The 15,076-nt window shown below is 50.2% G+C and overlaps 3 protein-coding genes and 2 non-coding genes across 5 annotated transcripts; 4 read left to right on the top strand and 1 right to left on the bottom strand.

The window, feature by feature from the left end:
• Positions 1-35: 35 nt before the first annotated feature.
• ATP6V1G2 (ATPase H+ transporting V1 subunit G2) lies at positions 36-2,273 on the top strand. The gene is made up of 3 exons (XM_019715560.3): positions 36-333; positions 603-703; positions 1,187-2,273. The coding sequence occupies exons 1-3, from the start codon at positions 252-254 to the stop codon at positions 1,358-1,360; spliced, it is 357 nt and encodes a 118-aa protein (XP_019571119.1). The 5' UTR covers positions 36-251; the 3' UTR covers positions 1,361-2,273.
• A 2,367-nt stretch (positions 2,274-4,640) lies between these two features.
• On the top strand, positions 4,641-13,207 carry DDX39B (DExD-box helicase 39B). The gene is given in 11 exon segments (XM_019715551.3): positions 4,641-4,794; positions 6,024-6,352; positions 7,152-7,279; positions 7,574-7,666; positions 8,672-8,855; positions 9,859-9,977; positions 11,916-12,047; positions 12,654-12,763; positions 12,860-13,004; positions 13,114-13,152; positions 13,154-13,207. Coding segments are annotated over 10 exon segments (1,200 nt in total). The 5' UTR covers positions 4,641-4,794; positions 6,024-6,141; the 3' UTR covers positions 13,193-13,207.
• On the top strand, positions 5,510-5,585 carry LOC141571961 (small nucleolar RNA SNORD83). The gene has a single exon (XR_012496995.1). It is a non-coding gene; the product is annotated as a small nucleolar RNA SNORD83 (small nucleolar RNA).
• On the top strand, positions 8,905-8,981 carry LOC141571962 (small nucleolar RNA SNORD83). The gene has a single exon (XR_012496996.1). It is a non-coding gene; the product is annotated as a small nucleolar RNA SNORD83 (small nucleolar RNA).
• Positions 13,208-13,820: 613 nt separating the features above from the next.
• On the bottom strand, positions 13,821-15,056 carry MCCD1 (mitochondrial coiled-coil domain 1). The gene is made up of 2 exons (XM_019715554.3): positions 14,825-15,056; positions 13,821-14,308 (listed from the first exon to the last, which is right to left on the bottom strand). The coding sequence occupies exons 1-2, from the start codon at positions 14,990-14,992 to the stop codon at positions 14,120-14,122; spliced, it is 357 nt and encodes a 118-aa protein (XP_019571113.1). The 5' UTR covers positions 14,993-15,056; the 3' UTR covers positions 13,821-14,119.
• Between the last annotated feature and the right edge of the window lie 20 nt (positions 15,057-15,076).

The following is a 15,076-nucleotide window of genomic DNA, read 5'->3' on the forward strand; positions in this document are numbered from 1 at the left end:
TCCTTCTGGGCACTGCAGGAGTGAGAGGTGGGAGAGGAGCATCAGCCACCAGCCATCATTGATTGGGAGGATCAGTTTGGGGGAGACACCCGGTGCAGGAGGCTGATCGAAAAGGGGAGCACTAAGACCCAGGGGTAGTGGAAGACTGCAGCAACGAACTGGAAAAGGAGGAGCAGTAAGCGGTGGGGGTGGGGTGGGCGCCATTTGGTATCTTGGTAGCATCGGAAACAGCATCGGCCGTAACGACAGAAATGGCCAGTCAATCGCAGGGTATCCAGCAGCTCCTGCAAGCCGAGAAACGGGCGGCTGAGAAGGTGGCAGATGCCAGAAAGAGTGAGTCTCCTTCTCCCTCCCTTAGGAGTCTGGAAAGGAAATTGGGAGTGGGTGGACAGCAAACATTTGAGTCCTTAGGAAAACCCAAGACTGATGGAGGGAGGGTTGGGGGCCTGGGGTGGCTGAATAGGAGGGAAGAAATGGGTGGATGTTAGAATCTAGCGCCTGGTTGGCTGAGAGAAGGCAGAATAACTTTCTGGAAAGGACTGACCGCTACTGTCACATTTTGTGGGGGAGTTCACCCCCACCCCCTGTCCTTTTGCCTCCAGGGAAGGCCCGGCGTCTGAAGCAAGCAAAGGAGGAAGCACAGATGGAAGTGGAGCAGTACCGCAGAGAGCGAGAGCAGGAATTCCAGAGCAAGCAACAGGCCGTGAGTGTGTGTGTGGGGGGGTTGGGATGGCACCCCAGGATCCAAGTGGGGGTGCATCTGGTGAGGTGTGTGCAGGGTGATTCTACAAGAAAGTAAGGTGGTAAAGGACAGAAGGGGGTCCTAGTGGGGATGATGACATTGCTCAAGCTTTGTGGTATGTAAGAAAATCTGGGCGTTTTGAAGGACTTGTACATCTTGTAGGAGAATTGCCACAGTCTGTATGAAGGATGATGACATTTGGGGTGGAAGGCAGAGTTCAATGGTCATAGGTAGTGAGATGGTGGGGATTGTACAGTCTGTTTTAGGATGAAATTGAACGTCAGGTCTTAGATGAGAGGGGATTGTGTTGCCCTCTTTGGTGTCTGGGTATTTCTGTGGGATGGGGGTGGCCTTGCTCCAGGATCTTTCCCTCCACATGCCTGGACCCTTTCTCTGTTTCTGTTTCTTTCTCTTTCCCCCCCCTTCCCCCCACCCCCACCCTAGGCCATGGGCTCCCAGGGGAACCTGTCCACCGAAGTGGAGCAGGCTACAAGGCGCCAGGTGCAGGGCATGCAGAGCTCCCAGCAGAAAAACCGTGAACGTGTCCTGGCCCAGCTTCTTGGCATGGTCTGCGACGTCAGGCCCCAGGTCCACCCCAACTACCGGATTGCTGCCTAGGACCCACCCTGGGGCCTGACTCCTACTGCCAGTTCCCTCTCTCAAAGAAGTCTCCAAATCAGAATCACCTCCCACCATAAAAGTCCCACTCTCCTTTCCATTCCCTAGAAATTCTAGGAGGCAGGACCCAATAATTCTCCTGTGAAATTTATAGGCATTCTACTCAGACCTGAATCTCCTTATTTATTTATTTTTTAACTTTCACAGGACCTTGTAAACACCCAAGTTACCCTCACCCAACCCCTCTGTGAAATTTGTAGCATGAAGACATAGGGATGTAGAAAACATCCTGACTCCAGAGCTTTGCAGACTTGGGTCCTTCTCCTGACCCTGCCATTTGTTGGCTGTGCAACCAGGACAAGCTACTTAACCTGTAGCCTCACTGTCCCTCTGTGAGGCTGGAATAATAATATCTACCTTTTCACATTGTTGTAATGATTAGGAATTATTCCATAAAGAGCCTAGTATGGTTTCTGGCGCGTAGTAGCTGTGATCCAATTAATGGAAACCCTGTGATATAATTACCACCCCCTGCCCACGTGCCAAAACCTAAACACAGCTATTTCCTCACTTCTGTCTGTTCTCTAATTTTACTCATTCATTCTGTGACCCTAGTAATTGGTTCAGAAGAATTGGTTCTTCCCACTTCTCTTTTCCCAGAGACCTTATGATCTCTGAAAAAATGAAATGATGATCTACTGTGATTCCAGGAAGATGTTGCATTTCTTAGCCTCTCTTTTGTCTCTTAAGTTGGTCTTTCTTTTGTTGGATTGCTCCCTTTATTTATTTCCCCAAAGACCCATTAGATGATTACTGCTTCCTGAGATCTGAAGTGATGCTGTGTCCCCTCATATGCATGGATTTCCTTTGTAACAATAAGAAAGTGTCAATAAAATCGCTATGGGCAAATCAATTGATGGGTTGAAGCGCCTCCTTTTACTTCCTTATTTCTCATTTTCAGTCACTCTCTTGTGTCTTGTTTACATATTCCCCAAACACCCAAAATGACTGTCCTTTGAAACTTGTTGAAGAAACAGAAATGATACATTATTATTTCTCGAAAGTGAGACATATAGTGATTCCTGGTTTGGGAACTTGACTACAGATGGCAACTGTACAGAAAACCTGGGGTGTGGGAACAAGCACTCTGTCCCTACCGTTGTTAACCAAAGAAGAGGCTCAAACTGTAATAAAGAACAAAAGGCATTTTTTTGAGCAAAAGGACTGCACTCCACTCTGATAGATGCAGATTCAGGTAACAACTCAAACTGCTCTCTGAGAGAACAAAGAAAGGTAGGTTTTATAAAGGCAAAAACCACAAAGTGCAATTCTTCAATACAAATAAAGGATTGCTGGCTAGGTTAACAGGATTGGTTAGTTCCAAATGATGGAGGTGAAAACTACAAGGAGGAAGTAAAGTCCAAATGTGTCAATGCAGCAGTAGTTGTTTTCTTTTTTTCTTTTCTGTTTGTTTCCCCCCCCTTTCTTCCGCCTCCCCGCCCTCACCTCCAGTTCAAGCCGTTGTTGCTCAGTCTAGTTGTGTAGGACACAGCTCCTGGGCTCATGCTGGTGTTATGAGCCTTGCACTTCCCCCCATGCAGCTGAGGCAGTTGGTCGGTGAGAGTGCAGCCGGTAGCTCACGATGGCTGCTGGCCACTCATAGCAGCACACAGTAGCCTGCGACAGCAAATGGTACCCCATGGCAGCTCAGCAGCTCTTGCCAGCCAGCTGCCGGCCCCTCGCGGCAGCCCAGCTCCAGGAAGAGCTGTTGTTCACAATCTTAACTATAGAGGGCGCAGCACACTGACCCATGTGGGAATCGAACTGGTGTCCTGGTCGTGGCGCTCCCAACACCTAAGCCACCGGGCTGGCCCTAGCTATTATTGTTTCTGAATATTTATGACTCAGCCTTGAACTGAGTTTAGCAACAGGTTAGCAACTTAATAGCAACTCGGAGAACTGAGGCAGGAGATGGCCACTCTCTTAGTGGCCTTCCACTCTCTTTGAAGTGACCGTCCTAGCAATGCTTATTCGAGTGTTTCTTCTTTATCACCTTGCTTTATTTTTCTTCAAAGCACTTATTACTACTTGACATGTTTATGTTTGTGTGTTGTCTCCCCTGTTATGTGAACTCTGTGATGACAGGGCTGTTCACTGCTGTGTCCCCAGATCCTGAGATAGCATTTGGGGCAGAGTAGGGAGGATAAATACTGTTGAATAAATCAATACTTAAGGTTGGAAAAACTGCCCTTCTAGGACACCATCCTTGGGTCATTTACTGTATTTCTTTTGGCCACAGAAAACAAGCCTGCTTCCCCAAGGACTTGGACCAATGAGGTAACGCGCGGTGCGTTTATTGACCAGACTCTAAGCAGAGGCAGGATACAATAGAGAAGAGGTGTCTACATCCTGGCTCTGTCACCTTACTAGCTCTTATTACTTTGGACACGTTGCTTTATTCCCTAAGTCTGTGCTTGTCTATTGAATGGGAATAATGGTACCCACTCCTTAGTGTTAAATGGTTAAGTGTGATAGCAGGTAAAGGGTCAAATGTTTGTGGTCGTTTTTATTAAGCAGCAGACATCAGACCTGACTTCTGTAGCATTATTAAAGACGGGGGTATCAAAAGTCTCATTCAGGAAAAAATCCAAGTTGAACAATAGAGCTGCTGGGAGCGGGGCTAAGAACATTCTGGTCGCATTAACAATATTATGGAATGTTGCATAACCCTCAAGCCCTATCATTTAACACTTAGAGCAGAATCTAGACCTGTCTCCCGCTCAGTGGATTCAGAACACCATGACTGGCAGCCCCTGTGCACCAGCGTAGGGCCCTTGGGGCATCCGCTACATCGGCCAACATTATTTTTTGGAAAATGCCGGGCCATGGTCCCCAAGGCTGGGAAAGGGTACGGGCAGGACCCCGAGCACTGATCACTCCCTTCGCTCAGCTGTGGCCGGACGTTCCCTAGCTCCAGCGCGGACGCCCCCAGGTCACCTTGACTACCGCGCGAAGGACCCCGTGGGAACGCGCAGTCCCCTCCAGCCTCATCCCTCCCTTTAGGGGTGCCCAGAGACAAGACCTGCGTGGCAAGAATATAAAAGAAGTGAGGGGCGTGGAGAACAGCAGGACAAAAGAAGAAAGATATCAGTGCAAGGGGATGCTGGTTTCCTTAATGCGTTTTGTTTCTAACAGTAGTGGAGGAGTTGGAAGTGGCGTTTAAAAAAAATTTCAGACAGGCGTTTTCTAAAGGCAACTCCGGAGTGCGCGGAACTACAGCACCGTGGACGGTCTTTCTTCCCGGTCCTTGCGCATGCGCGCTGGCAACCAAGAAGGCGGGAGGCCGGGGTAGAGGGAAGCCGGGAACCGGAAGTGAAGGCAGATTTCCCTCCTTCGTCGCTGCTGCTGCCGCCATACGCGTTCGCCTTGCTCAGGTATGGTTTGGCCTTTGGTACCATCCATTTCCATCTGCGTTTCGTTGAAGCCATCCTATCGCATGGGCTCCTGATACTCCTTCCACAGGCTATGGTCTGGTCGCTGGGGCCTAGTTGGGTCATCATTTTCATCACCCTCATCCTTTTCGAGAGCAAAGAGCTCCTGGGGGGAGGTAGGGAAGCTAAAAGTGGCCCGATACAAGATGGTGGCCTCGGCGCCATTGTGTTCCTTTTGCTCTTGGTTCCTCTCGTGAGCTTCTCGGATACTGGAGGCCCTGCAGACGATGAGAGGCGGCGCTAGGCCTCCTCTGGTCCTGGGCGTTTGCGGAGGGCGGGCCTTTTCTTATCCTGGTTCATTTTTGGGTCTTGTCGGGCTGCGGTGGGGATGGGAAGAGCCGGCTTACGGGCCTAGTTGGACTTTTCTTACCTCGTCTTGCCCACCTTTATTGGGAACGCTTTCCAAATGTTTTCGAGTCGTGTCAGTGTGTGTGTTTGGAAAGGAGTCTTACCGAGGAGTAACGCAGTGGTGACGTGAGGCCGTTTGGTGAATATTGTGTTAAAGCCGGAGCGATCTTCCAGTTAGTACTTTCTGAATACTTTTAACGACTGAGCCATTTCTCTGTCCTCGCCCCGCCATTAATTACGTAGATTCTTCAAGCCCCAGAAGGAGGTTATGAGGAGTGGGGGGCTGGTGAGCTGTGGGAGGTGAATGGCAGCCACATGATGTTTTCATTTTGAGAAGTGAGCGCTGCGCAATGATGACCTTAATCTATCACCCTTGACTGATGGCTGCTACGTTAGGGGTTGACACCTTGAAATTATAGGGAAAGCACAGGTGTTCCTTTGAGGATTTTTCAGGACTTGTCTTCATCTTAGTAAGTCATGACTCCTGTAAGTCATTGGTTATATTCTGCTTGTCATTATTCTTTCTCCTCACTATTGTTGCTTACGTATCAGAATTTATAAGCTGGTCTTTCCCTTCCCACTTTCTGGTTTCTCCTACTCTGATGCTAATCTTGTTGGGAACCTGTGCCCTAACCACCTCTCTTGGAACCACTTTTCCTATTTCCTGTATTAACTTTGCTTTTATGTTTTTTGTTGTTGTTACTTTTATTTCCAGGTGAAGGTTTCATAGTTTAGGGAAAGTGGGAAGGATGTGGGGATAGAAAAGAGGTGATGAAGGCTTTGGTCATGACTGACAAGTCTTTTTCTGTTTTTTTCTTTCTTAGCTCTTCTGTCAGAAATTAGTGTCTCCTGTTTCTCAAGCCCCCATTTTCCTTCCTTGTTTTCACTCATCCTGCTGAGCCCCCCAGAGACCCCTCCCCTTCTCCCCCTGCCGGCCCAGTTATGGCAGAGAACGATGTGGACAACGAGCTCTTGGACTATGAAGATGATGAGGTGGAGACAGCAGCTGGGGGAGATGGGGCTGAGGCCCCTGCCAAGAAGGATGTTAAGGGCTCCTACGTCTCCATCCATAGCTCTGGCTTCCGTGACTTCCTGCTCAAGCCAGAGTTGCTCCGGGCCATCGTTGACTGTGGCTTTGAGCACCCATCAGAAGGTAAATTTTCTCTTGGGCTTAGAGTACTCATTATGCGCTCTAAAGATACTAGAAACACGTGTGTTCATGGTTCTTCAGTGGCACAGATTTGTATTTCGGATAGAGCAGAAAATAAGGAAGTACCAGAAGTACCAAACATTATTTTAGTGCAAGAAGAAGTTTATGTAGGCTGGTCTTTTATTCATGACAGCATGAAGGTGCTAGTGATCCAAACGCAACTGGGAGGCCTGCCATTTGTGCTTTTTTTCTTGTCTGATAGTGTTTAGTTTTATCACTTTGACTTGTGATATTAAATTTCAGGAGAGGAGCTCGTTGTACCTTTAGCCCTCCTCTTCTGTGCCAGGCCAGTTCTGGTCTCTGGAAACCTTTATTGCTGGTCTAAAGATGGCTGGCTTCTGGGTCAGGTACCAAGTCTTTCATTTAGTCCAAGGTTGTAGGGTTACATGACCCAAAGCATGGCAGCCTAAGTAGGAAAAATGGCCTGTGGCAGGCACTCATATGTTATGGGTTGTTTAAGATTAAGGGAAATAGGGACAGAGTCAGGAGCCAAACAACCTAATAACCAAGGTGAACTGTTGGTTATTAGGATCGGGGCGGGGGCTGGACTTGGAGGAGGCTAAAGCGAGAACTAGGAGGGCAGGGCCTGAGATGAATTTGATTGACTGAGGGAGCAGCGAGGTAGAAAGGGTCTGGAAGTTGACAAGGACCACTTAAGAATTGGGTGGTGAGAAATGGGTTTGGCATGGTGGAAAAGGTTATTTGGAGACGAAGCCTAATTTATTTTTTTTCCTGCTTCTAGTCCAGCATGAGTGCATCCCGCAGGCCATCCTGGGAATGGATGTCCTCTGCCAGGCCAAGTCTGGCATGGGAAAGACAGCGGTGTTTGTGCTGGCCACGTTGCAACAGCTGGAGCCAGTTACTGGGCAGGTACAGTTGGGGAGGCTGCTGGGAGGGCATCGTGGTTAGGAATGTTTGGGCAGGGTGTTTTTGTCTCAGCTGCGTGACGCGTTCAGAGCTGTGAGCGCTGGTTGCTAAGATGACCTCTGTCACCCTTGATCGAGGACCATGGGGAATATGTCATAGTAATCCTGGAGTTAATGATTTAGACCTCAGAATTGAAGTCCTATGTGATCTGCCAGGTGTGCTTTTGTGACAATTACTACCTCAGAGGGGATAGTGAAGGCAGATACACTATCTGTTTCCATCTATTTCCCCCTCAAGGTGTCTGTGCTGGTGATGTGTCACACTCGGGAATTGGCTTTTCAGATCAGCAAGGAGTATGAGCGCTTCTCTAAGTACATGCCCAATGTCAAGGTAAGCCAGGGTAAAGAGACCTGGGAGAGTCTGCGGGTGTGGGGAGCCGGAGACTTGTAGACCAGCTGTCTTCGTGTCCCACAGATACTAAACACCTGCACAGGAACCTCACTCGGGTAATAGGCAGTAAGTTCCTGCAGACTTGTGTGTACGAGAGATGTACGTTCTAAGGCTTATCTGGATTTGCATTATAACCTCAGAGATGTTTGCTATATTCTAATTTTGGAGAAGCTTTAGTTTGCCTTGCATTTTAGCACATTGTGTAAATATCCTTTGATGGATTTCCCCTCCCTTGAAACTAGAAAGCAGTTTTTGGTGTTATTTAATTCTGCACTAAGTCCCAGATCCTCAACAACTATTCCCCTAATGGTTTTAACGTGGAGTAATACATTTAGCCCGAATCAGTGACTTCATAGGGTTTGTGCAGAGGATTTTAAAACTCTGGGGTGAGTTAGGAAAACTTGATGTTCCATGAACTTTTTTTTTTCTTTTTGAAATTTTATTGGGGAATATTGGGGAATATTGGGGAACTGTGTGTTTCTCCAGGCCCATGAGTTCCAAGTCATAGTCCTTCAATCTTGTGGAGGGCGCATCTCACTGGCCCTTGTGGGAATCGAACCGGCAACCCTGTTGTTCAGAGCTCGGGCTCTAACAACTGAGTCATCCGGCCGCCCCTCCATGAACGTTTTTGGTGGTACTTGACACTTCAGTGATTCGCTCTGCTCATTCTTACAGTGAAGCCTGGCCTTAGAGTCATGGGAAGGAGCATTGTTAGGTTAAGTCAGAGAACTGAATGTCCAGATTAGCCATGTAACTTTGGGCAAGTCATTTTTGTTTCTTGGTTTCAGTGTTCGGGGCTATAATAATTTTAGATTAGATGATCTCTGATGTTCTTTTTAGCTCTGAAATGTTCTAAGAATTGGCTTAGATCTACTGAAAGGATGGGAACTGTGGGAAGATGGGAATCACTGCTTCACCGAGAGACACTTTTCTCCTGGTTGGCAGGTCGCCGTGTTTTTTGGTGGTCTGTCTATCAAGAAAGATGAAGAGGTGCTGAAGAAGAACTGCCCGCATATTGTCGTGGGGACCCCTGGCCGCATCCTGGCCCTGGCTCGAAATAAGAGCCTCAACCTCAAACACATTAAACACTTTATCTTGGATGAATGTGATAAGATGCTTGAACAGCTCGGTGAGTGGCAGCGCCGGGTGCGCTGGTGATCTGGGAGTTGCCTTTTGGAGCCAAATGATGTTTATTTCATATAGGAGCACTTTCGTGCTGGGACGACTCTTAATCTATCACCCATGACTGATGGCTCTGCCTTCCCTGTTTGGTCTGTGTTACGCTGTGGAAGCAGCCTTGGTGCGCAGGGAGAAGGGTGTCCTCCCTTCTGTGCTGGATGTTTCTTGTCTTTGAGAGGAGGGTCTCTGCTGATGGCGGACATCAGTTACACTACTGCCCTTTTCCTTATAGAGGCCTGTACTGGGTGTCACTGGGGGCAGTAAACTGAAGGAGGAGACGGCCGCCCTCCTGCCGTCCTCAGCACAGCATATAGTAGGAGACTTTGTAGCCGAATGCACCTCCAGGCTTCAGTTCTAGGACTAATGGGGAGAGTGTGGCTGGAGTTTGTGGCTGACTATTCTGGTGTGCTAAGTGGGGTTAAGGACAATTTTCTGTAAGAACTCAACTTTGGTGAAGGACATAGTCTTAGGGACGAGTCATTCCAGATGATCTTGGGCTATTCTAGCTATAAGGTGGCCTCCAGGTAGAAATGTCATTAGCCTGATTGGATAGGAAAGTGATCCAGAGGAAGCATGGAAGGGACTCGAACAGCTGGGGCGTGGGGAGAGAGGAGGAGGGAGAAGGGCCCTGTAAAGTGTTTTTCAAAGGTCTTGCCTTGGGCACCTCTGTAGTGGGCTTTATCCCCTTTCACAGCTGTGGGCTTTGGGGTTTCATCGTATTTCTTGCCTGGTTAAAACACAGCTGGAATGTGATTCATTGCTCTATCGTGTTATTACTGTAGATGTGATTTCATGGAGGTTGGAGCAAATAGAGCCCCGAGGCCGAATTTTTCCTTGAAATGCCTCGTGCTTCCTCATTTATGTCAGTCTTCACCTCAGTGGGAAACCTGTTTCTGGTCTTGGCTCATGACACAGGCTTCTTTTGCCTTACAGTTGTTTTCCTTTTCTTGCAGACATGCGTCGGGACGTGCAGGAAATATTCCGCATGACCCCCCACGAGAAGCAGGTCATGATGTTCAGTGCTACCTTGAGCAAAGTCATCCGCCCTGTGTGCCGCAAGTTCATGCAAGACGTAAATACCCTCTACCTTCTCTTCCTCCACTCCCTGCCCACTGCCTCCTCCCCTTCCGTGCCCGCTTCCTCCAGACTCCCTGGTCCTTCAAGCGCCAAGAAGGGGGCACGTGCCCATCTGGGAGTGATGACTCCTTGAAGACACACAGAGGCAGAGCCAGCTAGTGTTAGGGTCTGCGCGGGTGCCAGGGAAATTCCGGAAGACTTGGTCGGGTTAACGTGAGAGCGGGTAGTGTTCGACTTTTTTTTTAATCGGCATTTTTGAACCTCTTCTCCCTTTTGGGGGAGGGCAGAATTTTTTGCCCTACTCCCCACCCATCGTCTCCTGCGTATCCCCTACAGCCACGCACCCTCACGGTGGCATCAAGCGTACAACTGGAGCCTTCTGCCCCCCCAAACTCATAACCTCCCGGTGGCAGGAGAGCGAGAGAGGGACAGACAGATGGCAGGGCATGTCCATAAGAAGAGCAAACAGCACAAATGAATCTGCTCCCTCCCCACCTCCAGGGGTGGGGGCCTTTGGCACCTCAGTCCCCGATCCCCTACTCCTTCCCACCCGCACCTCCTCGCACTCCTGGAACCTCGGTTGATGTGAGCCGGCAGCAGAGAAGCACCGTGGCGCGACGGGGGAATGCGGACAGCACCCGGCGGTGGATGGCGGCAGCGGAGGCCGCAGGAAACGTGACCAGGAAGCTGAGGACCAAACCAGCCTCTTTTTCCGTTCCCGGTTTTTTTCCTGAACCCAAGGCGTGCCGTGCTCCTCCTTTCCCCCATATGTGTTGGGTGGGGAGGGGTGTCCTGAATGGGGTGATAGATTTTTTTCTTTTTAATACTCGGGAGAGGGGTATAGGAAAGATAAAAGTGAGGAGCTCCACTTGGGTGTGACCAGGTGGGTGTTAGGGTTTGGGGCTAGGTGGGCCCGTCGTATAAGCGGTGGAGCATGTCGTTTACCTCCCTGCTCTGCTTTCATGGGCTGATAACCCCTCGCTGTGTTTGGGCTACAGTTAGATTGGAAGGAGGCCGTGGGACTCCTTTTTGGAAAGCCCGCCTTCCGCGATCGGCTTCTGGCTGTCTCCCGTGGCACGCACGTCCTTTCTCGAAATCCTGGAGCCTGGGTCTTGAGGTTCACTATGTTCCCAAGTTAGTGAAGAGTGCTCGGAGACTTGGCTCTGGAGTTGGGCCTTTTGTCAGCGTCTGTCTCTTTATGCTACCTTCCCTTCAAGGGTCGTGTGTTTTGGTTTTTTAAAAAAGACAAAAGCATATCTGTACCTCTGAATTTCTTACCACCTTCCATGTAACACTGTAGATGGTTTGATTCTTAGTTCAGAGACCAGTCTCATCTAAACTATTTCCTTGTGGTCAAGGGCAAGTTGTTACTCATCTTGAGTAATTTTTGCTTCTCATGGCATTTTGATTATGCACGTAGTAGCATTCCCTTTTTAACGTAGGTAAGGTCCTTCTGGGTGAGAGAATTCTGAATGGAGCAGCCCTTGGCCCCTCCCCCATATTCTTAACACCCACTCTGACGGAGTTACTCAGACCTCGAGTCAGTATTTCCAGTCATTTCCCAGGTGTTTGGCTCATACTCTCTTTGAGAATCTTCTCCCATTGTTTTTTCCGTCACCACCTCCATTTGAGGCATGGCGTCTTGCCATTGGGTGGTTTCACTGCTCCTTTTCCTCCCTCAAAGTTCCTTACCCGTGACAATTTTCAGTTGGGCAGTCTTAGAACTCCACTGATAGGAAGGAAATTAGATCTAATGTGGAAGAGATCATATTAAAATGTGGGTGTTTTGGGGGGTGCGGTGAAGTTTTCAATCTTCTTTCTCCTCCCCATCCCCCCATGGGGTGTATTGGAGATCAACTTCCTCCACCCCCCCCAGGTTTAACCCCCCCACTCTGCCCTCCTCCCGTCCCCCACCCCTCCCCCTCCCCCCCAGCCAATGGAGATCTTCGTGGATGATGAGACGAAGCTGACGCTGCATGGGTTGCAGCAGTACTACGTGAAACTGAAGGACAACGAGAAGAACCGGAAGCTCTTTGACCTTCTGGATGTCCTTGAGTTCAACCAGGTCAGTTGTTCAGGGTCCAGCAGAGGGTTGAGCGTGTCTCCAGCTATAGCAGAAACCTGTATTTACTGCCCTGTTATTAAGGGAACCACAGCTGTGATGTGAGAGAATGGTGGAGAAACTCTTCAGTGAGATTTTAAAAATAATATAAATGTCTTAGAGCTGAGAACGAGCAAGGTGGGAATTGCTTTTCTGTTCCATCATTGGCAGACAGGTACTCAATAAGTGAAAACTTCAGCACATAAAATAAACCTCAAAGAAGTAAAATCTTTAAAGGGTTTTGATAAAGTTGTAAAAGTCCTGAAATATCTTGATCCTGTTAGGTTCTTAAATTTGTTTCTTGTGCTTTTTACTGAGAAGTGTTCTATCTCTTTACCCTGTTATGTGGTTCATTTGCACTAAAAACTGCTTTGTAGAATTAAGGTCAAGTTACATTTAGAGCAGAAGACGAAAAATATGACAGGGACTAAGGAATTCCTTTAGAAGAGTGTAATTACTGAAAACTCACACAACCTCTCACCTACACGGACACCCCCCAACACGCCACACGTGCGCACATGCACCCTTGCACATACATGCGCTCACATGCACGCACGCGCCCACGCACAGGTGGTGATCTTTGTGAAGTCCGTGCAGCGCTGCATCGCCCTGGCGCAGCTCCTGGTGGAGCAGAACTTCCCGGCTATCGCCATCCACCGCGGGATGCCCCAGGAGGAGCGGTGAGCTGGGGAGGGGCTGTGCTGTGTCTTTGGGAGGAAAGGAGACCATTGAGAGGAGAGACTCGCAACATTTTTCTAATTTCCTTTCTCACAAAGGCTTTCTCGGTATCAGCAGTTTAAAGATTTTCAACGACGGATTCTTGTGGCCACCAACCTGTTTGGCCGAGGCATGGACATCGAGCGGGTCAACATTGCCTTCAACTACGACATGCCCGAGGATTCCGACACCTACCTGCACCGGGTAGGCCCGGTGGGAAACACCTGCGTGTCCCGTGCCTTCCACCCTCAGCCCTCCTTTCAGGGGTCTCCATCTTTGGGGTCTTCTAGTCCTCCCCTCTGTCGTCCTCCAGGTGGCCAGAGCAGGCCGGTTTGGCACCAAGGGTTTGGCCATCACGTTTGTGTCCGATGAGAACGATGCCAAGATCCTGAATGACGTGCAGGACCGCTTTGAGGTCAATATTAGCGAGCTGCCCGAGGAAATCGACATCTCCTCCTACAGTGAGTGCTGGTCTCGTGACCTGAACTCCCCACTCGCCGCCGTCTCCTTGTTCCTCACTGTTTTCCTGAAGTCCCGTCATGTATGTAAAGGCTCTAGTAGGCAGTGGACACCTCGGCAGTTCTCACCCCCGGGTCTCGACGCCGTGTTGGGATGTTCAGTTGACTTCTATATGGGGTCTCTTGTCAGATTACTTCCCTTTCTGCACCTCCAGTTCTGTGCTTTGGACCCTCTCACGACGCAGACATCTGTACTGAAGGGGCGTGGGTGTTTGTGCCAACCTCACCTTTGCTTTTCATGTCTTATTCTAACTGTGCCGTGTGTTTTCTCCTCAGTTGAACAGACACGGTAGAGGACTCATCCCCCATTCTGGAATGTGACAGTCTGTCCCTCTTCAGGAGATGATACCAGGTGTGGGGGTGAAGGAGACACTACTGCCACCTCTCTGGACAGCCCCCAACCCCACCCCCCCACGCCCCTCTTTTGCATCACCACTTCTAAACCCCCATTTCCTGATTTGTCAGAACTTTTTTTTTAACAAAACTAAAAAACACATGTGTCTGTGGTATCTGTAAACGCTCCTTCCCTTTATTGGACTTGGGGTGAGGTTATTTTAGGATGTGGTCCGGGGTGTATTCCTGTAAGGACTTACACCTTGCTGGGGGGCAGAGGTCTGGGAGGGGTCAAAGTGGGGATGTGGCTAAAAACACTGGAGGTCACAGCTTCCCAATTTCTGGCCCTTCGTGGAGGCGTGTCCTGTTTTCCGTAGTGGCCTGGGAGAGGCTGGTCATGACTGCAGGGCTCAGGGCGGGCGGTGCGCAGTGTTTCCAGTGTTGGAGGGGAAGTGAGGGCTGGGAGGCTTAGGTGTCTCCTCCCAGGCTCTCTCGGTGTCTCCTCATCTGTTCCTTCAGCTTTTGGATCTTGAGCACCAGGGCCTGGGCTTCCCAGGCCCCTTCTTGCCCCTCGAGCAGGGCCTGGTACAGCTCCAGCTGCTGCTCCAGCAACTCCTCCGCTTGTGCCAGCTCAGCTGTGCGGCTGGGCTGCGGGCCCTGGGGGCGGGGGTGAGGGGGAAGCGCCATAAGCCAGGGCCTGGGCTGGGGTCTGCTGGAAGTTGGCAGTTCTCCTGTTCCTGTTTTGTACCCCATTATCCTGAAGTCATCTACTGCAAATAAAAGATACTTCCTGTCTTAGGCCTAGGCCTCTGGGGGGCAGTTAGGGGTCACTGGTTGAAGGGCTGTAAGCGGACCCATTGTACAAGGCTGTGGAGTCACGCGAAAGAACTGCTGCCCCTCCCCCTCCCCCACTAATAATTAACTGTTAGATGAGGGGAAATTCCTGTTCAAGGACTTCATGGACTACAGGAAGGGAGGGGTGCGGGAGGGCCCAGGTCTGGAGTGGGGGGGTGGCAAGGTCCTGGGAAGCTGAGGGTTGGGACTAGGCAATAAGCTCCAGCGCTCTGGATTGGTGTCTGCTGTCAGGTCTGGTGCAGGATGAGACGGGATTCCCCTGGACCCCAGGACAAATCTCCCCTCTTGCCCTCCACCCCCACTCTTGGTGCTACTTACCTTGGTGGGGGACCTCATCTTCCCACTGCCTGTGGAGCTGCTCGGCTCATCTGCACTCGCTTTGGGGCTCTGGGAGCAGCACATCCGGGAGCCCTGGGGAGCCAGGGGCCAGGAAGGCAGGAGGCGGCGGCTGCAACATCGGGAGAACCAGGGCAGAGGGAGGGCCATGGCGGGGAGGCAGGGAGGCGAGTGAGCTGCCCAACCACCAGGAGCTGGCTTCTACCCGGCCTGGCCTCGCTTCAGTGCCTGGCC

The sequence above is a fragment of the Rhinolophus sinicus genome, chromosome 2 (genome assembly GCF_057876585.1).
Source record: "Rhinolophus sinicus isolate RSI-liver-muscle chromosome 2, RSI-T2T, whole genome shotgun sequence".
Taxonomy (NCBI): Eukaryota; Metazoa; Chordata; class Mammalia; order Chiroptera; family Rhinolophidae; genus Rhinolophus; species Rhinolophus sinicus.

Coding starts and splice junctions, on each gene's coding strand:
- ATP6V1G2 (XM_019715560.3), top strand. CDS start 252: ATGGCCAGTCAATCGCAGGGTATCCAGCAGCTCCTGCAAGCCGAGAAA. Junction 334..602: donor GGTGGCAGATGCCAGAAAGA/GTGAGTCTCCTT, acceptor TTTTGCCTCCAG/GGAAGGCCCGGCGTCTGAAG. Junction 704..1,186: donor TCCAGAGCAAGCAACAGGCC/GTGAGTGTGTGT, acceptor CCCCCACCCTAG/GCCATGGGCTCCCAGGGGAA.
- MCCD1 (XM_019715554.3), bottom strand. CDS start 14,992: ATGGCCCTCCCTCTGCCCTGGTTCTCCCGATGTTGCAGCCGCCGCCTC. Junction 14,309..14,824: donor AGATGAGGTCCCCCACCAAG/GTAAGTAGCACC, acceptor CCCCGCCCCCAG/GGCCCGCAGCCCAGCCGCAC.